Genomic DNA, 23,780 nt, shown 5'->3' on the forward strand with positions numbered 1-23,780 from the left:
GTTTGGACTAAACACATGACATCTTCGTTAACCCTTGTCATCACAAATAAATGAATGTCACATGATTACTATAGGATACACCGTAGCAAACAAAATCATTCTAGAACCATTTTTTCAAATTTATTGTATGCAAATTTAAAGAATTTATTTTCATTCAGATTTACACAGGACTTACAGACAAACACTAATAGCACAGATGGGTTTCCCACATTGGCAACATAAAGAAGAGGTCACAAGAGGTGAGTTTGTAAACTACTTTCAACAATGAACAACAGTGCTTCCATTGTTGATTGACAAAGTTATAAATTTAAAAATTTACAAATTAATTTACATTTGCATTCATTATATAGAATTTTAAAAAGTCAACCCCTGTCATTTTAAAGAAAGATCGAAATCACGGTCCATTAAAAGTGAAAGTTACAGTTGGCAGACTCGTATACCTGTAAAATGAAATCAAGGCAGCGTAGCTTTTGATACAATTTGAATGAAAAGAACATATCGTTGGATACAGCGGTTCACAAGTTTTGTCCATTGTCCCAGCACCATTCATGTTGATACAAAGATTTGACATGTACTTGTGACAATGAAAATGGAGCGCATGAAAGTGATGACATTGAAACATAAACAAACATAAGCCTACACGAGAAGCCACATGTAAGTATTTACAGTGAGGATTACGTTGGCTGGAAAACCCACATGCCCGATGGAAGAATTCCCAAGAGCCTCTTTTCTGCTGAGTTTGCCGAGAGATTCAAGAAACGCCCAACGCTAAACTTCAGAAATGAGAGATGCCTGCAAGCGGGATTGTATGACTTCAGACGTTAAAGAAAGTATGTCGGAGTGTGACCTTGAATTAGGATAGGTCATAAGACCAGTGACTTCTGCTGTAATGGCAAGTTAGTCTAGTGATATTTCGTTGTCCCAAATTATACAACCCAGGCTATTAATTATAACCTCTAGACATATAACTTACTAAGACATACAAGTAATAACTTTGAGATTTCAGTATAACTAATAAAGAGTTTATTAAGGAACACCAGAAAAAGATCATTAAAAGAAAATGGACATAAGGGCCAACAAAGGCAAGTCAAATAATGAAACAAAAAAGTCAAAATAGTAGGGCCGGTTCATCATCATCATCATCATCACTCCTTTGAGTTCCTCATGGAACATAGGGCCTCGACAAAAACACGCCACTCTCCACGGTCTCTTGCTAGCTTTTTGATGGTGTCCCAGCTCTTCCCGGTCTTCTCTGCTTCTTCAAGTACACTGCGTCGCCATGTTATTTTTGGTCTTCCTCTGCGTCTTGTTCCCTGGGGGTTCCACTCTAAGGCCTGCCTAGCTCTGTTGCTGGTATCTTTTCTAAGGGTGTGACCAATCCATCTCCACTTCCTCTCTAAGATCTGCACTTCTATATTTTTCTGTCCACTCATCTCCCACAGTTTGGTGTTTTCTACTTTGTCATACCAGTGTATTTTTAGGATATTTCTCAGGTATCTGTTGGTGAAGGTCTGTATTTTTTTTTGTTGTGGCTTCAGTTGTTCTCCATGTTTCAGAACCATACAGTAGGACAGCCTTGACATTAGAGTTAAAGATTCTTAGTTTAGTCTTGTTTGAGATGTAAGGAGATTTCCAGGTTGGTTTTAGCTGTGTAAATGTCTGACGCGCTAGATTTATACGGCGTTGTTAATGTCTTATCTGGGCCGGTACAGTTCAACATAATCAAAGAACTGCCATCACAGAGGCACAATAGTGTCTCAGTTCAAAACAAACAATGGATTACAATAATATAATACAGGTCCTAACAGTCAAATGACAGTCATCCATGAGACACAACTGCCTCGTATCAAGACAAAAGTTTGTCTTTTACATACTATACGACCCAAATCTGGTCTCCTATAAAAAAAACATGTACAGGAAAGGATAAGAGACTAAGTAGACATAATATTCACATCAACCAACTTATTAACAACAAATAAATAAAGTCTACTTAGCTCGTTAGTGGAAGATACATTTCCAAAAAGTGGCACACTCCTCCTGATAAACACAGTCAGAGCAGAACAACAAAACTATTATATCAACATTATGGAGATTTAGTTCACAATAATGTACAGTGGTCAGCTCAAAGACTCAAGAGGAAGTGACAATTGTACACAGTCAACAGGGACCTAAATCAAGTAACAAAGGGGACCAACTCTAATTAAAAAAATAGAGGTAGCCACCCTTATTGTTCCTCTTGTCACACGGAGGATATTGCCAAAGATCTGATTGCATGAAAACAGACCCCGCTGAGACGACACTGAGAGCAAAAGGATTTAGAAAGCCTCAGATCAGAGGGAAACATAGGGTGCAGCCCTAAAACAGATGCCTCCCCAATGCGAGAACTGTGCAAGATTTGCCACTTCAGAATCCTCCCCTGATTCAAGACGACAAAACAAATATCTGATGTTTCAGATGAGTCACTGGTCTTGGTTTCGTCTTGAGACGGGACAGAATTTGATGTGCCTCCATTACTCTTCAGTTTAATATAACTCATACATGCGGATATGAATATTGGAATATTACTTAAATCTCCAATGTAACTTTTTGGGAACCACTGACACGAGAAAAAGAGTTTTTAACAAATACTTTGATTTAATGTGATTTTAATTTCACTTACGAACATCGTTGCCTGGTTCAAGGCTGGTTGTTAGTAGGTCGTTGGATTGTAGCCCCAAGCCCTTAGACAGCTAGTACAATGAAACCGATGTACGTGTAGGTGAAAAAAAAATTAAATGACTTGACCGAAATTCGTTAGTAAACAACCGCTATCCTTAATTCTAATCATGCTAGAGTTTCAATGACAAAAGTTTAAAGTCCTAGTTGAAAAGAACTGTTTTGGAATCAATCTAGTCCGCCATATTACAGCGTATAGCATATTTGTACAGTATAGTAGAAATACTGGCTATACCTGGCTGACTCAGGCAATACGTAAGTAGAAACTCCTCCTATGACAGGTAACAAAAGAATCTGTCTAAACTCTGCTAAGTCACTGGTTATACCTGTCTGACTCAGGCAATACGTAAGTAGAAACTCCTCCTATGAAGGTAACAAAAGAATCTATCTAAACTCTGCTAAGTCACTGGCTATACCTGGCTGACTCAGGAAATCATGTTCTAATAGCATTAGGGGAAAAAAAGCCCTTGTACGTATACGTCCTTACATAGAGAATAACACATTTACCGGTCTTTTTGTGTGACATTTGGAATATTTTGTTAGGGTGTATTTTTTAAATTTATTTTTTTTATTTGTAAGTTATGGTTAGATGTTTTATATAATATCGCTACTTAAGTTTTTAGTCTTCTGCTATGAAGTGGCTCTAAATGTAGTGATTTGACTGTTTTTCTCTAGTCCAATGCATACAAATAGAAAGTAGTGAGTTTTGTGATCGAATTTGAACGTGCGCTTAATTTGAATCATGATGTAATGATTTTTAAAATCCATTTTATATAGAGCAATTTTCATTCTTATGCCAGCTCAGTGCGCTGTAGGCTGCTCCAATATAGTAAGCGAGATTGTTGAGGAGAGGTAGGTCTACGCATCTGCTTTTTAGATGATCAGTTCACGAAGCTCTGTTTTCAATGGAGCTCTATTTCAAATCCTTATTCCAGAAGAGTTAGAAGAGTCTTATTATTGATGACGTATTTTCATATTTGCTTTTAAATGAAAAATAACGCCAAATGATTTTTTAAAACTGTATTACATTAAACAATCAAAAGAAACCTGAGTATTCCTGGTCCATCGATGAATTCGACATGTGGTTGCCTATGAGTTTGTGTGATGTTGTGGTCATCTGCCCTGTGGCTGAGAGGTTAAGCACGTGGCTTCTGAATCGGGGGTCCCGGATTCAAATCCTAGCGAAGACAGGGATTTTTAATTTCGGGACCTTAGGGCGCCTCTGAGTCCACCCAGATCTAATTGGTGATTAGTTGGGAAGAGTAAAGGCGGTTGGTGGTTGTGCTAGCTACATGACACCCTCGTTAACAATAGGCGACAGAAACAGATGAGCTTTACATCATCTGCCCTATAGACCACAAGGAACAGAGCCGCCATTAAAATAAAGCGCATTTGCCTGCAAGGATAAGCTGACAATAGAAATAATACTATCTAATGAGTTTGGTCCTAAATTGTTACAATGCTGTGAGTGAGTAACGAAAGGGAAAAAGAGGAAGGGAACATTAATCATGCACTTGTTTACAGTTCATTGTATGTGGCAGCGGTGGCTAATGGGGCGTTGTCCTCTTGTTGAGGGGTGAAGTGCATCAGTGACTCATGATGTCATTGTATGTGTTTGTAGAGTATGGTTAAGGAATTAAAGAGAATGGCCATGTTAAGATTAATGATCGATCTTATGTGAGTGTAAAAGAGACAGAAAGAGAGAGAAAGGCAGAGAGAGAGAGACACACACACACACACAGAGGCAGAGAGAGAGAGAGACAGAGAGAGAGAGACAAAGTGAGGTAGAGAGAGAGGCAGATAGAGTAAAGCAAAGAGATACAAAGAGAGATCGAGACAGAGAGACAGCGAGAGAGATTGAGACACAGAGAGAGCGAGAGAGAGAGAGGCAGAGAGAGAGACAAAGTGAGGTAGTGAGAGAGGTAGATAGAGAAAAGCAAAGAGATACAAAGAGAGGTCGAGACAGAGAGAGAGAGAGAAGCAGATAGAGAGAGACAGAGAAAGAGACAAAGAGAGAAATTGAGACAGATAGAGAGAGTGCGAGAGAGACACAGACAGAGAGGACAGTGATATACACAGAAAAAGACAAAAAGAGACGATGTGAGATAAATAGAGAGAGAAAATCAAAGAAAGAAAACGAGGGAATGATAAGATTGTGAGAGAAGATAACAAGGGACTGAAAGAGAGAATGGAAAAAAAAGCATCTTGCAAAAAAAAATTGAGCAAAAGAGATTGTTAAGAGAAGAACGCGAGAAAGAAAGAATAAAAAAGAGAAGATAACAGATTAGGATAGCAGCTTTCGATATCTGATTTAAAAATTTGGAAACCTGTCTACCTGTATTTCAGACCCATGAGGGTATCCACCGAGTTTGTATGATAACACAAACTTTCTTTATAATTTTTTTTTTGGCAAGACATATAACCAGGTAGAATAAAAAAAAAAAGAACATAGGTCTATACATTTTACGTTTGAATAAAGTCCTTGTCTGAAAAACCTAAATAAATGGGAGGTACTAATACTTAGGTGTCGAATTTTTGGCTATTATATGATAGCTTGGGGGGGGGACTTCAATGTTCTAATTGATACTTTCGAACATTTGTTTGAACCAATAAGAAAATAAAATGACTAACAAACGTTTGTTAAACAAATGTCTCTGTGTACGAGTATATAACAACATTGGTTCATTAAAAGTTCAAACGAACCGCACGTGCATGTACGGTGCAAGAACTCAAAGATGACAAATCAGGGTGAGTACTTTCAACCAGTCTTTATGTTAAATTTTTTTTTTTTTCAATTGGGGTTGGGGGTGGGGAAAAAATGTACAATTTTGTATGTGTTGGCGGGGAAAAGGGGAGGGGGTGAGTGGAGATGGTGCTCTGACAACAGAGCGCTATAAATGGCGTTTCAAGCCGGCTGAAAACGTCATATGGTCTTTTTGTTTTAGCGTAACAGATTGTTTCTAAAGTAAGTAAATGGGCATTTATTCAAGCTCTCGCTTGGTTTTAGATTTTATAGGGTGTTGCAAAGAATATGATCTATTGTAGGATTTATTTTCTGTTCTAGGCACTATTTTCTTTTTTAACGGATTTTTCTTTTTTTTGGGTTGATTGTACAATAAACAATATAAATAGAAAGATCCAAATACATTATTATACCCTATTGATATATTTTTATAAATTAATTGTAAAAACTTTATACGTAAAAAAAATGAAACAAAATACTTGTATTTGTATCGAAATTAATGTTTTAATATTAGACTAAAAGTGCGTGATTATTTTCTAATGTAGTCTTAAAGATGACCGCATGCCAAAGGCAATCTTCTTTGGCGAGTTAAAAGAAGGACGGCGTAACAGAGGTGTCCCACGTAAGCGCTATAAAGATCCACTCAGGCGCCATTTCGCCCTCACTGGCATAGAGGAAAGTAGCTGGCAGCAGATGGCGTCTGCAAGAGACAGCTCGAGACCATTCGTTATAGAAAGCCTGAACACTGACCTGCAACGTCACAGCCTGTGGGCAGCTTAGACCAATAGCTCGTTGGCACGTCGTAAAGACCTGTGACATGTCAACGAGCTTTTGGTCTTCACTACCCTTGTGACCTTGCAGGTCAGTGTTGAGGCTTTCTATAACGAATGGCCTCGGACAGCTGCAGAGGTCCCTCAAAGGCCGCGGCATACACATTTGAGAGCCAATGAAAAAGCCATCATTGAAGACAAGGTTGTGTAGTCACGTATTATTATTGTAGACATCCGCTATTAACATCCAATTTCGCTCACTATTAAAGAAAAACATTGTTGTAGTCTAAAAGAGTTTTTAAAATCTATTTTGCTTATTGTATGCAAATTAGTATGAACCATTTTTAAAATGGTAAAATGACAGTTTGCTTTTTACATAGTCCTATTTCAATGTGAAACTAGGGGGATAATCATATTTAAATGTTGTCCTTATCGTGTTTAATTAGATGTAGGCTTGATCGCTACATTTCGTTTATTGAAACATACATTATTTTAATGTGCACACTAATTCTACAGTTTTATTATGTTTGATTTTGTTTCCTCCTACAAAAACTATCAAATAGAAGAATGGCCTCGTATTGATCCAAGCCATAATCAATTTTGCGAATTCCGTTTGGGCTTGACAATGCAGGCCTCGTAATGAGACTAGGACGGTCGGCAGAGGTCATTAATGTTTTTGTTTCAAATTAGTTTTTAGTTTAAATATATATTGTTTTTGATATGGAAAAAATGCCGCAAATATATTATTGATTTTTAAGTAAAGTATTTTTTTTTAATTTGTTCCTTTTTAGCAATAAATCAAGAAGATGTCTTCCGTCTTGTGGAAACTGCTGTTTCTAGTGGCAGCCACAAAAACAATATTGGCCTGTGAGCCTGTGAATCAGCTTCTCTCTAAAATCTGCCAATCAGATGTAGTTTTCAGGGGAAGACCTATGTCTGGAGCTTCCGGGATATCACAAGACGAGGAGGGTAGAGAGGTAATTACTTATTTTTAAAACTTGACAGTAAACATACAAAACTTTGTTCGACGATTCTAACTTGCAATTAGAATTTTATTAAAAAATTAATATAACTCTCAGTGATATTTAGATATTGCTATAGCCCTCATTGATATTTAGATATTGCTATAGCGCTCAGAGATATTTAGATATTGCTATAGCGCTCAGTGATATTTAGATATTGCTATAGCGCTCAGTGATATTTAGATATTGCTATAGCGCTCAGTGATATTTAGATATTGCTATAGCGCTCAGTGATATTTAGATATTGCTATAGCGCTCAGAGATATTTAGATATTGCTATAGCGCTCAGTGATATTTAGATATTGCTATAGCGCTCAGAGATATTTAGATATTGCTATAGCGCTCAGTGATATTTAGATATTGCTATAGCGCTCAGTGATATTTAGATATTGCTATAGCGCTCAGAGATATTTAGATATTGCTATAGCGCTCAGAGATATTTAGATATTGCTATAGCACTTAGTGATATTTAGATATTGCTATAGCGCTCAGTGATATTCAGATATTGCTATAGCACTCAGTGGTGATATTAACATATTGCTTTAGAACTCAATGATGATGATTGAATTTGGCTTTAGCAATTAGTGCTAAAGACAATACCAAATACAGCCATAACTATAGCACTTATTGATGATATTTACATATTACTTAACTCTTAAAGTGCTGAGCTTTTTTACAATGAGTGCATACAAAATGGAATTCAAATTCTAGTGTTTAAAGGCTAAACTTCCACACGCGTCTAAAGGGTTAAGCACGGAGTGATATATATATACATACATATTGCTATAGAACTAAGTGATGCGTTAGCGCTAAAGACAATACCGAATACAACCATAACGTAGAGGTTGAAAATAGGAAAGGGTGTAGCACCTTCTTGGAAGACTACAATCTGTGATCACTTGCTGGGAAGATGAGGAAGACGTCGCCTGTGACCAATATATGTGGACCGATCTTGTGTCATATGCGTCGAAAGCTGCGGAAGGATTTAAGTAAGACTTATCGATTATAATTGGATTCTACTGTTGCACTCAGGAATAATATTTGGATTGCACAAAAATACCTAAATGAGCTTAACTCTTTCTCTCCTAATTGACGATACCATCGTTGATTTGACCTCATTAAATTAAATTAATGTTTAATTTTATAAATTTTATTTTGTGTTTTATAAAAAGAGCGTGCATTCCCTTTGAATTTTATACCAAATAAAACATTTTCTGATAACAAACGACAAAGTTATTGAAGCATAATCATAACAGGGGAGTGAAATAGTATTGAGCAAAATAAAGAAATCCGTCGAAAAATAATTACTGTAAGAAAGAGTCAAAACAAAATCAAACCAATAGCATACACGTGTTTTTCTATTTTTAGAGTCATCATGGACGAGTCACCTTTGAACTGATAGGACCATTCTACCGGAACATGGCGGAAGAGGCACACCTGGTCGCTACGACACTGGATGTGCACAGGACGTACACAGCCATGGATAACTGTGATCCCGCCTTTCTGCCGTGGGGCAGCGACACTTACCTGGTGTTAGCCTCTTATGATCACGTGCTGACTGTACCAGCCTGCGGCCACGTGATTCCATTTGAATGCATTCCTCAAGATCTAGTGTTGACATGTTGATCTATTGAGACCACTCATTGGCTAATGCTAGGCAAAATTGTCTATCTAACCAGATAAATATAATAATATACAAGATCTATTTTTTTTGCTTAATAATGTTAATATACAATAAATAGCTCTAATTAAATAATGTTAGCTGTTATTTGGTACTTTAAAATAAGGTTATTTTCAAATACGTTCATATAATGATAATTTAATTTATAGAGCGGTGTTTGCAGTTTACATGTAGGCCCAAGGCGCTTACATAACGCTTCGATTTTCAATTGTTTTAGTGGGATTTAAAAAAATTACACAGGTTGGACTTATGTAATCACAATATATTTGAAGTTGTGAGTATTGAGCCTGACTGTGCGGTTTGCACGCTGTACTGTCATTCGGACTTGTCGATGGTCCTGGGTTCATACCCCTGCCCGCTGCCATCCTCCGTCGCCCTTCGGAAGGTTTGGACTAGGAAGTAAATTATCTTCAACTCTGAAGGAACATCCGAAACATGTAAAACATTTTACAAAACAATCTAGTAGAACTCTAGAATCTAAACGACTTCAAGTTTCAAATTATCATTATGATTATATTTCCTCCTGGAAAAAACTACATCGGAATGTGCGCCGTTTACGAAGTCAGAATGTTGTCCCCAATACATTATTTTGTTGGTGGGTTATGATGTAATGGACATCAGGAGTATGTCAAGCAAATATTTTATCCATCGGTCAACAATTAAGCAAGTTACATCATGTGTACGTTGTTGTCAGGTAAAAGAAATAATTGTGCGAAATTTCATAATGATCCGAGATTTGGGTGTAGGAGAAGTGTGATCTACTCAACCCTTATATATAACCCACAAATCTACTAAAAATAAACAATGATACAATTAAATTATCATACAGTTTGGGAATTTTAGAAAAGTCTGATTTTAAAATATTAATTTTATTTTAACATACTCTTTCCATTTTTCCTTTCCATCCGAAAATGGCACTAATGGCCAGAAAGGAAAACAAATCTTGACACGCTTTGGATTACTTCCCCTGATACAATGTGAGTCTTACACCATCAAGGTAGCGATCGCTTCTGGTGCGTGTTGGCCGAGTGGTAAAGTGAGTAGTAGTAAAGCGCTTGGCATCTGAACAGAGGGAGCTCGCTTTCGAATTCCTTTGAAGACTGGGGTTTGATTCTGGATTTTAAGGATGACCCTGATTCCACATGGTACTCTAATGAGTACCTGGCATTAGTTGGGGAAGTAAAGTCTTCATAATGGTCACAATAAACTTTGGCCAGATCATTGGAACAGAACAGCCTGGTCGTGCGGTTTGCGCGCTGGAATGTCGTTCAGATTTATCGATGTTCCAGGGTTCAAACCCTGCCCGCTCCCATTCCCAGTCGTCCTGCGGGAGATTTGGACTAGGAAGTAATTATCTTCAACTCTGAAGGAACATCCGAAACAAGTAAACATGTTACAAACATCTGCCCACATAGATTGCAAAGTCCAATATTGTAATTAAAGACTAAAGATTGCTTAATATTTCTCTTTCGGCTTCTAATTTACATTCTATATTAAATTACTCTTTTAAAAAGTGTAGATATCGGGGTCTAACTAGCCCTTTTAGTGAAAATACTTCATAATAAGTAAGATGGCCGCGTAGTATGAGCTCTGGACTGTTGTCTCAACGGTCATTGGTGTGAAGTTAAACCTCCGCCATCCCGCTGAAGCTTTGGGCTAGGCCGCTAGTAGCTAGGATGTAATAATCTTTTATATTAAGGAATATATGAAACATTGAAAAAAGACTAACAAAACAAAATAAAAAAGAAACAAGCTTTTATTTCTTCTATTTTCTTGATAGCAAACGGTAGTCGCTACAACAGTAGTTGCTAAAATGATATTGGCTACATCGATAATTGCTACAACGATAGTAGCTACAATGATAATTGCTACAACGATAATTGCTACAACGATAGTAGCTACAACGATAATTGCTACAACGATAATTGCTACAACGATAGTAGCTACAATGATAATTGCTACAACGATAATTGCTACAACGATAGTAGCTACAATGATAATTGCTACAACGATAATTGCTACAACGATAGTAGCTACAATGATAATTGCTACAACGATAGCGGCTAAAACGATGATAGTGGCTACAGCGACATTGGTTAGAATAAGGTGACCAGATATTTGAGGAGCGAAAGCGGGACACAGGTCGATCAAGGGACGTAAAAAAGAACATCCTTAAATTTTTTCGAGCAATATTTCCACAACTTTGATGTTATTACATTACATCATAATGTACACACACAATTTACACACATTTTAAGCCTACACACATAATCTTTTCAAGAATTGCAGGTTATCTGAAACAGTTTCCAAGATAGAACATCCATCTGTGCGATCCATATGAAAGCGTTAACCTGTGAAATAGGCCGCTTCTCTCTCTCTGAAATGCTGGGCAAAGTTTTCTTAAGCTTTTACGATTGCAGCTGCTACATGCTACGTGGCTAAATGTTGTTTGTTTACGATTGGTGAATGAGGTGCATTGAAAATAACGTTTTTTTTACCCTGTCATCGACTGTCATCAGATGGGAAAGCCAAGCAAAGGAATACCGGTAATATATGCTGGGATTGATTAACAGAATCAGCGAGAAACATGTAGAATGACGACACATCAGAAGTCGAAAGAAAAAGTTCTGACGACAGTTTCTGAGAAGGCAGGATGCTGCAAAATAAAAGCACTAGTCATGCCTCTAACAGGGGTGTCTGCGAAGCATTGAGCGAGAAATAAAGAACAAGAAGAAAACGCCGCAAGGCGGAACTTCTTAAGATTTTAGTTCAAAGATTCCTTGGCAGAATTTAAGTTATTGATTTGAATGTATGACTAGACTGACACTCGAAGGAAGTAACTATTTTCTATTTTGAAGAAACATCTGTATTTTATAAATTAAGATAATATGTCTGTCAATCGGCAAGTCAAGTGGCTAGTTGATAAGTCTCAAGCATTAAGGAAACAATAAACTAAGGCAACCTTTCGTGTGTTGGGGCATCCCACCCTCCTCTAGTGTATTCTTTATTTTGTATTAAATGTTCACTATAAACTCTACACTTGATAACCATAAACAACGCCAACACTATAGCGCCAGTTTCATGAGTGAATTTATTTACACACTTTGTTTACAAACATGACACATAGCATTTGAGCATTCACTCCCTTAGTCAAGGGGAATCATTCATGAAATTCATACAAACAATGTCAACATTCATTACAATTTCTCTATTCTTTTTCTCACTCACTCTTTCTTTCAACTTTAAAGGCAAAAATCTAGAACCAGAAAAAATGTAAGAAAATCAATCTAGAAATAGGATAGTACATTAACATTATAAGATGAAGGCCAATACTATAAATACTATAATACAATATAGAAGACTTGTGTAAAGCATAATAACTAAGAAATCAAAGTATAAAATCAATTTTTTTTCCTTTTTTTCCTTCTATTTTTTTTCATTTTTCCCCCCATTTTTTTAAAAACAATATAATAGTTAATACTAGAACCTCAGAACAGTGGACACCAGGTGGGAGGGGGCTTCAGACATTGCCAATGACAGATCTTTATGGAGACAGCTTGCCGCCCAATGCGCCAAACGTCGCGGGAGGACCTGAGTCTAAGTCTAAGTAAGACCAGAATTTCAAATCATGATGAACAACAAACTAAATTAGTAGGCTTATTCACACAACTAGAAATAACGATGGTAATGAAAGAAACAAAAATGAAGTATTCAAATTGAAATAGTAGAGCTATTTGCACAATTGTATATTTACATTACTAGAAATAAAAATATGGTGAATAGAAAAAAAAATGAAATAACAGTGCTGTTTACACAAACTCATCCGGGAGTCTTCCGTCTTGCAGCATGGTCAGAAGTAGAAGTCCCGATGCGCCCGTTTGATCATCATATTATCTAGCTCTTCCAGGACGCCAGCGAATTTCAACTCTTCCAGTCCTGTGCATCTCATTGATCGAAGCGATGTCAATACGCAGCCTTTCGTCTTTAACTAGCTTTGTAGTCTGTAGTGCTTCAATGACAATTTTGTTTTCAATGAAAACTGTGATAGGCAAAGACTGTTTCTCAATACCACAGAGTTCTTCTATTACAGTTCTGTAAAAAAAAAAAGCCTAAAGCCTCAGTAGCTATGGTAGATCTCACTACATTTTTTATCTTAGAAGCTTTCCAAAGCTACCTAAGTTTTCACGCCTTTGGCATCCCACTGCCCATAAAGTTCTTTTATTTTCAGCTAAAAACGTCAGCTCAAATTTGATACATGCCTCTTGGTCTTTCAGTTGACTTCTCCCTTAACTCTTTCTCTCCTGATTGACGATACCATCGTTGATTTGACCTCAATAAATTAAATTAATGTTTGTATAAACTTGACTTTGTGTTATATAAAAAGAACATGCATTTCCCTTTAATTCTAGACCAAATAAAACATTTTCAGATATAAAACGGAAAAGTTATCCAACCTTAATAATAACAGGGTAAAAAAAAACACAAATGAGCAAAATGAAGAATGCCGTCGGAACGTGGAAAATAATTACGGAGAGAAAGAGTTGAACTTTTTCAGAGATGACTTAGCTTCCTCATACAAAGTCTCCCTATTGGCGTAATTCATTCCAGTCAAAACAAGCATCTTTTCGCTTCGTGTTATTCTTGCCTTTCTGAGTAGCTTGAAGACCAGAATCTCTGGTAACAGCTTCATCTTTTTCTTTTCAATTCTTCTATATTTTGTATCAAATTCTGCTATGAAATCCTGTATGCACTGGTTTTCCTCCTGTTTAAAATCTTCGAACTCGTCAAATTTGTGAATGCTGTCTCGAGGTCGTCTTTGGCCAAGTTCTTGTGAAGAAACTTATCAAGTCTCTCGAAGCCTTCCCTCACTTGATCTCTGATAGGTCTTATTGTTCCAACACTTTCTCTATTATCCCCAATGCTTTGTTGTAGTGAAAGGGCAATGGCTATCGCTCTTTTCTCTTCTTTCAGGTCAGTTATTTCATTCCATGAGAGTAACTCTTGTTTAAACAATTCGTATGGCTTTTCTTTAAAGAATGATGGAATCTCTATTCGAGTAGCCATTATTAATCCAAATAGGATCGATAATGTAAATAATTTTACTTACAGCTTGATTAGAAACGGTACACTTAATAACCATAAACAACAGATTTATGAGTGAATTTATTTATGCACTTTGATAACACACATGACACATACCATTCTAATATTCACTCACTTAGTCAAGGGGAATCATTCAAGATACTCATAGAAACATTAAATATTTGTCTTAATAATTACTTTTGAGTCTTTAAACATTTCTACCATTTTATATTTAAACGTTGTATTCTTTGTTTATTTTCCCGTTGACTACGACCAGACACTTCATAGTGAGAAGATTATTTGTAGCGGCCCATTAATCATAGCACATTTCCAATACGGATCAATAATGCAGTCATATTAATAAAAGTCTGAACCCTTGCCTAGAAAAAAGAAGCCATGAAAACTTTATAGGCACAATGGTAGGCAAAGGAGGTCGAATTCCTTAAATGACTATGTCACTCAAAGTTTTCTCCTAATGTCCCTGTGTTGTTACCGTTACTTGTAGCACCAAACTGCTGGTAGACACTTAAACCGTTGTAGGCGTAATAGATCTTAACTAATAAAACTTCAAATAACTTTCTTTTGTAAACAAACTAAGTAACACTTGATTTATAATATAAACAAAATAAACTTGTGATCAAATGAAATAAATGTAGTCATCATCATCATCATCAAACTACATTTGAGTGAGGGCTTGAGAGGCTCAAATCCTCTCTTGCAAAAGCCCTGGACAGAAACCCTGCTGTCTTGCGTAGTGCATAAATGTCCCCATACAGGTAGAACATTTTTGGTTTCCCAGACCTGTCGAGACGGAGATCAGCAAGTCTGGGGCAGTCAACCAGAATATGAGGCACGGTTTCCTCTTCTTCCCCGCAGCGGGGGCACCGTGAATCAAAATTTGGCTATAGCCGTGAGAAATATGAGCCAACAGGACAAGCTTGCTCAGGCCTGGACAGCCACCACAACGGGGAAGTGCCTCATGCGCTCCCAGATTCCACGGGCTTTTTGAGACTTGTCCCAGCACTCAAACCACTTTTCCATTTCTGTTTTTTGAATTATAGCCAGAGCATAATGAAAGCTTACAGCCTGTTCAGTGGGTGGAATTTGCCCTCCCTGGTGGGCCAAGGAGTCTGCATTAGTGTTGCCAGTCACACCTATGTGACTCGGTAACTGTATTTATGTTGTGTGAAGCCATGATGACAGTGTCGATATTGGGGGGCCATGGTCCGGGGCTTTGCTGTAGTATTTGAGTCAGTGACCACAACAATCTGTGTTGCCCTCAAATGTCTCTCGCCGAGTTGAGAGTCGATGACCTATAAGGATTCACAGACTGCCATGGTCTCCGCATCTAAACTGCAAACACTACCACATGGTCCAAAGATTTTGACTGAGTGAGAGCCAAGAAAGTCGATGTAGGCTCCATAGCCTTCTCAATCAGAATCTATCGATGCCGACACATCAGTGTATGCAAAAATAGCACTGGGCTTGAAGGTATTAATGCTAGAACTTGAAGGTCTTTAGACGAACGGCTTAGCTTAGTGGCATTAGGGTCTACTAGTTTCAAACGTATGTCTGGGGTCGTTGGGCGACACCAAGGGGGGAGGGGATGAAAGCGTTGAATGTTTTGTCGGTTGGTGGAGAGGCCAGCTTTATCAGATAGTCTAGTCACTCTAGTGGCATAAATGTAGTATAATTGAGAAATACTATTTCTTAACGAAATCCAACTCACTACTATAATACCACCTTCTCTTACGTTCAGGGATCGTCTCCCCTAGCTAAGTGACGACAACGCCATCTATGTTGCATCATTCACAAACAATGGCTAACCTCTTCCACAGTCACCAAATAAACACACACACTCATGACAGCCTGTCGAGTGTCGAGTCTTCTCCAAATGACCATGGCAATCAAAGTCTCCTACAAATGAAACTGTCGATCAAATAAGGTTTCACTAATAGTCTCGTCTTACCAAAGACAATGTCTCATCCAAAGATATTGTTTTTGGTAGTCGATTCGTCAAGTAAAGTAAAAAAATTGAGATGAAGAAAGAAACATTTAATTCGTGGGGTTAAAAAGTTATTAGTTGATGTCTGTGTAACGCCGTGAAAATATGTTCACAACATTGATTTAGTTTGTTACTGTCCAAATGTCTTTCGTCAGTTCATGTGTCATTCTAGTTTAAAAAAGCCTTTGTTTTAGGTTACTCTCCAGCGTTACTTTTATTCCTATCACATTTTTTCATCCTGAAATGTTAAAATGAAAACAGAACTCAATGGGTTAGTTTATTCTATTAATGTATTATTACAACATATCAACCGAAGCCATCTTAACTACGTATATTACCTTAAATTAACTTTCCTTCAAATAAAAGACACTATAGCTGTTCCGAGATTATAAAGTGCTAAGAAAAACTAATTTTAAATGCAGGTATTCACTTTAAAGATTATGTATTAAAAACAACATTAAATCGAAAAGTTATATGGTCAAACATGAAACCTCATGCACTCACGTGGTAATTCTGTTTAAAGACTTTACTTAGTAACAACAGGCCTGCCTGATTATTATATATTTATAATACATTAATAATATTAGCAGATAAAAATATGTTTGGTTAACTTTCAGTTTTCTCTGGTTCCACACATTCACTTGCTCTTGGTAAATTTCCTTCAATACACTTCAGAGGAATCAAGTTTCTGCAGTCAGGTACAGACAACTTGTCTAGCAACTTTCCATTCCGATAAGTCAAATTCGCTATCACCAGATAGTGCTTTGGATCAAACGGAGGAAAATGAGCATTGCATTTATATTTTGTGACATAAGGGATTATCACAATGTGTTCTCGTAATGCACGGCCGTTAGTATGGGCTCTATCGCTTATTCGGATGTGCTCTTTACGGGGGAATAGTTTAAAGATGACTTCTCGTCCATTTAACTGAAACAAAAAAAAAAAAGTTCTATGTAGATAACATCTACCATTTCTATAATTACGGATTTACCTATATAAAGCAGGAATTTAGGAATATTTAGCATTGGCGCCACTTAGCGAGACTATAAAGGAGCCCCGAAAGGATCGCAAGGAGCTGAGGACCTTTTCAGTATCAAATCCGGCATTTTGGGTGTAATTTAAAAACAATTAGGCCTAATAACACCCTGGAAGTATAGGTCTATATGTCCTTAGAATAGAGCAGTGAATACTGACACATTATTGTTGTAACTCTAGTTTACAAAAGTATATAAGACTTATGCCACAGGGCTAATGTTTTTGCGACCTACTGTCACCTGTAACCCAGGCCAGTAAATATAGAGTTCAGTACAAGGGACAGTACTGGTATAAGAGTTTAGTGTCTAATTAAAAGAAAATCGTAACAATGCTAATTACATGTATATTGAAGATATTATCTATGGTGGAAAAACTATAAACATCTAGCTAAGTGATATGTCCGCAGTACAGAACAAAGAGATGTGGTGTGTCCGCAGTACAGATCAAAGAGATGTGGTGTGTCCGCAGTACAAAACAAAGAGATGTGGTGTGTCCGCAGTGCAGAACAAAGAGATGTGGTGTGTCCGCAGTGCAGAACAAAGAGATGTGGTGTGTCCGCAGTACAGAACAAAGAGATGTGGTGTGTCCGCAGTACAGAGCAAAGAGATGTGGTGTGTCCGCAGTACAGAACAAAGAGACGTGGTGTGTCCGCAGTACAGAACAAAGAGATGTGGTGTGTCCGCAGTGCAGAACAAAGAGATGTGGTGTGTCCGCAGTGCAGAACAAAGAGATGTGGTGTGTCCGCAGTACATAACAAAGAGATGTGGTGTGTCCGCAGTACAGAACAAAGAGATGTGGTGTGTCCGCAGTACAGAACAAAGAGACGTGGTGTGTCCGCAGTACAGAACAAAGAGATGTGGTGTGTCCGCAGTACATAACAAAGAAATGTGGTGTGTCCTCCGCAGTACAAAACAAAGAGATGTGGTGTGTCCGCAGTACAGAACAAAGAGATGTGGTGTGTCCGCAGTACAGAACAAAGAGATGTGGTGTGTCCGCAGTACAGAACAAAGAGATGTGTTGAAAAGCTGGTTTTATTTAATTATATGATTTCTTTTTCACTCTTTTAGCACTATAGAAACGTTTGAATTTAATTTGTTTCCTATTTAGTTGGCACCGTTTAAGTTTTCAGCGTCCTTAGCAACGTTTAATCTATTGGGAAAAATCACTAATTTGGCGCTCTCTCCTTATTATCGTGACCTCCATAAGTCACTAGAAAGTCCAAACAGGAAGTAAAAACTATCCAGGGGGAAACAACTTGTAATTCTGTATTTCAATACAAGACGAGTTATGGTTACTCCAAGTTGTAGCCCTTGCTCCACTCGGTTCAGATAAATCTCCTTAAAGGACAGTTCGAATATTGCTAAAATAAGTTAAACTGTACTCTCTTAACTTGCATGTGCCATTATCTCGATATATTATATTGGCTTCAATGGGTTGGTTTAAGTGACTCAATCGTGCGATGCACCTAATATGTGAAGCCTTAAAGTCCTACATCTTTAAAAACCGTAACTAAAGCCGTGACTGACAGTGATATATATTTATAACTTTTATAAAGCACTACTTTTATGCTTATAGCATGCTCAGAGCGCTTTGGTCCAATCTCTTTTGTGGACTAGTGGGGGGGGGGGGAGGGGGTATCTAGGAGTTGGTTTTCCGTGCTGCCTTTAGGCGCTCAGTAAATACAACTCTGCCCGAGTCGGGTGTCGAACCTCGAGCCCCCTTCTAGATAGCCAAGCCAAGTTCAAGCGCACTTAGCCTCTCGACCCATATACCAAATGTAAATTGCGGGGCCCATGGTAGGCGCGGAGCCCCATTAGGAGCAGTCAGTACAATCTGCCTACGGCCGGCCTGGTCGAAAATTAGAAGGAGGCGTTTTGTAAATCTTAAATAGGACTTTCATGGCGATCTATATAAAGCGTATAGTGTTTCTTTCTTTCACTCAATTTCTTTGTAGCGTACAGCCTAACTATAATTAATGTATTAAAAAAAATGTAGTCCCTTTTTTTTAATTGTTAGGCATAGCGTAGCTTTCATGTTTATAGCATTCTTTTGCGCTATAGTCCAATTAACATTTGTGGACCAGAATCTTCTCGTTAGGCAGCCAAGCGTTTTTTTTAATCACTCAGCCACACATCTCTAAGTCTTTACAACCCCCCCCCCCACCCCCAGAAAACTTGAGCGCTGTGAGCTACTTTGATTATGAAGGTTAGATGAATAAAATCCACGAACTAGGAAAGCGATTGCAGTAACGACATGTTATTAATTTCGAAACTTTGAGAACCAATCATTTATTTTTTAGTTTGCTTGGGTACAAGAATGCCTCTACACTTTAAATAATACCCATTTATGATGATTTTTACTATTAAAGATTATAATTATTAACTGTAACTTTTAACATATTGAGAACTTTTGGCTAAGGTAGTACAATTTTTTTTTGGATAATTTTCATACAAGTTGTTTGACGTTTCTGGTGTTTGGTTCTGCTTTGAACACTAGATCAGCATTGCAGAATTCAGATTCCAAGAAACTTCTTTTAATGTCATCACAACCTAATATGTTCATTGTCACTGCAACCAAATACAGGAGTTTGTACCACAAGAACATCTTGGTCTGTTTACAAAAGAAATTCATTTGGATGATTAATTTTCTCTGCCGTTCTAAAAATAGAAAATGTAACATTTAAAAACCATGACTTAATTTTAAAGCAAGATGAAATGGGAAGTTGCGACAAACACAAACTCGTAAATAGACCCTGAGGGTTGGTCTTTTCCTTCACATACTAATTCATATCAAAATTGTTTTTTACACAAAGATCATAATAAGACAAAAAACAATTTTAAAAAATGAAAATATTTTGATATCTATACGTAAAACTAAATGTCTTTTTAATTAAAGGAGACTTTTATTTCTTTCAATATAATGTCTGCTAAAACTGAACCCTTTATAACACAGAGAAAAACAATAGTAAAGGTAAAAAGAATATAAGAGCGTTAAATCTGCTTCCATCCCTTTCTTCAACGTTGGATCCTTTTCTCCAAAAAAATAAAAAACAAACAAAGATATATGCTGAGCATTGTTAGGCGCTTCCACGCTGTATTTTATGCATATAAGTTGAATGGAGGTTACACTCAAATAATCGTATCAGAGGACACAGGGAAAAGGCCAACTACGTAAACGTAGTCGACGCTGATACACGATTCGAAAATATTTAATGAAGTCGAATGTCTACTTCCGAAACTTAAGTTGACCTTACGCTAGAGCTTCTGTATCATTTTTTGCTAATCTTTCTGAAATGCTAGTCTTGTTTTACTAGCCACGCCACAGTCTCAAAGTAAAAACCAGTGGCGTCACTAGGGTCGCTGTCACCCGGTGCGGTAAGCTCAGGGTGTCACCCTCCCCTCCCCAACGCCATCGACTTTATCAAAACGTTTAGCAATAGGAATTATCGTTAATTCCTTTGTTGAAATAATAAAATAAGATGATGACCTACTGTTTTATAGCACAAATGTAAAATGTGTGACATATCTATTTTTAAATCCCATTGTATATGACATTTTAAAACAGTTTTGCATATTTTACAATGCAGATTGATTAAACATCCTCTAAATATGTTTCCTTTGTTAGAATTATAGACGGGAAACGGGATAACATTACGTTGCGTTGTTGACACTTTGACTATCACCTAAACGAGAAAATGTACTTTGCCTCTACCTTAGTCATCTAAAGATCATCCATCGATGTCCGGGCCGAAGCGGGCGCCAAGCATTATTCTCCTTAATCAGTATCATCATTCTCCTTAAGTCGAGCTTGTACATGTGAGAGACATTCGAGGTAAATGAGCAGTGTTTCTCAAACTTTTACCGTTGGTGCCCCCCTTTCCGCTAAATGTTAAGCTCTTTTATTTTCAAAAATTAGTGTTATGTATATAATTTTAAACTGTTTTGTATAACCGAAAGAGAGAAATCAGGACAGTCAGGTTCCCTATCCATCCAGCAAGGTCTGTTGAAGCGCCCTTAGCTCCTCCAAGCGTTTTCCTCGTTCTCGGCTTGTGTCGTCATCAACGCATTTTTATTCCCGTAGTAAGAATAGTCCATGTCAAATTATAACGAAGTGGGATGTTCCGATAATGAGCGCAATTTATTTTTTTTTAAGTTGCTCGAATTAAGTTCAATAAAGAAGGTGGCAGCATTGGCCAATACGAGGGATGTACGCGGTACGCATAGCGCAAGTATGTCTTAATATCATCTTCATGTTCAGTAAGAAGCCTTACCTCGAACTTGTCTTTTTTTTTTGTCGCAAAAAGGCGTTAACAAACGATGTCAAACACTTGAAAGAATTTGGACCATTCTGACCATTCAAAAAGAATGACGTCTTCAGAGACGTTTTGAAATGTTTTCTTCAAAACGTTTTAAATCGATATATTTGCAGAAATCTCACATAAAAACGGTATACATTTTCAAAGATCCTTATTAGTAGAAGTGTTACGAAGTCTTTATTTTACAATATTTAAACTTTCTAAACATTGATGTCATTTCACTGAGTTAATATTCAAAATTCAAAATTTGATAACTACAATAAACAGAAAACTTTTAAATTTTACCCATGTAATATAGTTTGAATTGCTTCACCCCCTCTCCATTGGTTAGGACGTCGCGCCCTGATGAGAAAAGTTCGCCCCACCCCCATGGGGTGCCCCCCTACCACGGCTTGAGAAAAGATGCAGTAGTTTTTGCGAGGTTCTAATGGGCTTGTTTTCCTAAGATCATTCTCATCTTTAGAAAGCGTCTTGTTGCGTGTCTGTTCTGTTCACGAAAAAAAAAAAAAAAAAAAAGAACGTCAATATGTAGAAGTAGGATGGTACGTTGGTCTGGTTCGCACTGCCGTAAAAAAAAAAGGGGTAGACTCTAGAATCATGTTGAGGAGGCATTGACATTTTTTTCTGTAGATAAGTTCTTGTATCGATCTTGCTTCTAACGTAGAAAAGTTCTAATTGGACGATAAAACGACATCAAATAATTAATAATTAATTATTTCTTAAAATTTGGTATTAACGTTTCTTTCGCCTGATTAATACTAAAATATAAAATAACTATGGAAATGCAACAAATGTTTGTTGTTTACAAAGAACTGCCTTTGCATCCCCCTTTGTATCATGTAACGTGTTTACCAATGAAAATAAGACATGTACAATAGGGCTTAAAAATAAAATATATAGATTTAGATTAGTTCTGTAGATTTGCTAGTTTTGCTGATATTTATTTTTTCAATTTATTTTCTAGTTTTTGCCAATATTTTTTTCCATTCGGGTGTACCCCCTAATGAGTGTCCCCCGGTGCGGACCGCACAAGCCGCACTCCCATAGTGACGCCACTGGTCAAAACGTTACCTCTTAATGAAAGAAATATATTTTCGCGCCGAATTCCCGATCTTGTCATAAAATAATATTGAGACGACAACTAGGCTTAATTATGTAAATCTGCACTTTAATTTACATTCATATTCGGTGTTCATTTATTTCTTGAAATCAATAACACTGATTTTTTTATACTCAAGATTTCTGTGGTGTTCATTTTATTTATTTAGGCTTTCTAATTTAATTTATTTTTGGCACTCTTTAAAAGTAAACACAAAAAAATATATATACTTTTTTAAAGACAACTCCTTTATACCACTTATAGAGCATTTTTTTTCTCTAATAACTAATAAATGTTAGATTTAAATACAATGGAACACTTTATTCCAACCATCCCCCCTTTCCTTTACCCTCGAGAAAGAATCCTGGTTAAAGAAAAAGTATAGATCTACTAGACTTTATAACATTCCAATGACAGGCCTTTAGATCTAGACTTAGAAGGCGATGGGTAAATGTTTTCTTAACATTAATTTTTTAAACTCTTGAATCAATAATGTCTTACATTTGGAAATTCCCGAACGCGATAGTCCTTTCAAGAAAGCGATAGTCCCTTTAAGAAAGCGATAGTCCTTTCAAAATCGATGTTGGATCTAGATCTAGTCCTAGTTCTCTTGCCAAATTTTAAATTTCTTTTTTTTTCCTTTTGAAAAAACTATTACGGTCAAATTACAGTTTTCCCAGTATGTCCAACTGGTGTGTCCAACTGGTGTGTCCAACTGGTGTGGCCCACTGGTGTGGCCCACTAGTGTGGTCAACTGGTATGTCGAACTGGTGTGTCCAACTGGTGTGGCCAACTGGTGTGGCCCACTGGTGTGGCCAACTGGTGTGGTCAACTGGTATGGCCAACTGGTGTGGCTACGTATATGCATCATTAAATTTGTAAATACATTTTTTTTTATTTTCGTGTTCAGGTTCCACCCACAGCACCCTCCATAAAGTTGTTACTTGAATAGAGGAATGGTAAAAATGACTGAATTCGCTTATCCTCTAAATATACCTTTTTTCTATAAAGTCTTTATAAACACAAGACATTTCGTGAAACCAATTCGTCTGAGACCCTTATATATCTAAATCTATATAAGCGATATTTTAAAATAATGTCTTTCTTAGGTTCGCCATACAAAAAGTTACCAGAGACGAGGGTGTGTTAAGAAATACAATGTCTATGTTGCTACTTACGTTAGCTATTATGTGTTACTGTCAATAGTTATCAGTATCAGAATTATGACTATTTAAGTCAGATGACTGTTTTGAAGGCTAGCTGCGCTACTTACAGACTTCTGGTGTGTAGACGCCCACGCACTCTTCCCCTTT

At 37.2% G+C, this 23,780-nt stretch overlaps 2 protein-coding genes across 2 annotated transcripts; one reads left to right on the forward strand and one right to left on the reverse strand.

The window, feature by feature from the left end:
• The first annotated feature begins 5,585 nt into the window (after positions 1-5,585).
• LOC106051410 (uncharacterized) lies at positions 5,586-9,006 on the forward strand. The gene is made up of 3 exons (XM_056045271.1): positions 5,586-5,680; positions 7,020-7,205; positions 8,619-9,006. Exons 2-3 carry the CDS (start codon positions 7,035-7,037, stop codon positions 8,874-8,876), a joined length of 429 nt encoding a protein of 142 aa, XP_055901246.1. The 5' UTR covers positions 5,586-5,680; positions 7,020-7,034; the 3' UTR covers positions 8,877-9,006.
• Positions 9,007-16,290: 7,284 nt separating this feature from the next.
• LOC106051411 (uncharacterized) lies at positions 16,291-23,780 on the reverse strand. Its single transcript, XM_013206589.2, has 3 exons — positions 23,741-23,780; positions 19,505-19,663; positions 16,291-16,945 (listed from the first exon to the last, which is right to left on the reverse strand). Exons 2-3 carry the CDS (start codon positions 19,655-19,657, stop codon positions 16,625-16,627), a joined length of 474 nt encoding a protein of 157 aa, XP_013062043.2. The 5' UTR covers positions 19,658-19,663; positions 23,741-23,780; the 3' UTR covers positions 16,291-16,624.

The sequence above is a fragment of the Biomphalaria glabrata genome, chromosome 10 (genome assembly GCF_947242115.1).
Source record: "Biomphalaria glabrata chromosome 10, xgBioGlab47.1, whole genome shotgun sequence".
Taxonomy (NCBI): domain Eukaryota; kingdom Metazoa; phylum Mollusca; class Gastropoda; family Planorbidae; genus Biomphalaria; species Biomphalaria glabrata.

Bases quoted from the DNA above. Each gene is read 5' to 3' on its own strand.
- LOC106051410 (XM_056045271.1), top strand. From the start codon at position 7,035: ATGTCTTCCGTCTTGTGGAAACTGCTGTTTCTAGTGGCAGCCACAAAA. The intron at 7,206-8,618 runs GTAATTACTTAT...TTCTATTTTTAG, and splicing joins AAGACGAGGAGGGTAGAGAG to AGTCATCATGGACGAGTCAC.
- LOC106051411 (XM_013206589.2), bottom strand. From the start codon at position 19,657: ATGTTCTTGTGGTACAAACTCCTGTATTTGGTTGCAGTGACAATGAAC. The intron at 16,946-19,504 runs GTATGAAAATTA...TTTTTGTTTCAG, and splicing joins CCAGAAACGTCAAACAACTT to TTAAATGGACGAGAAGTCAT.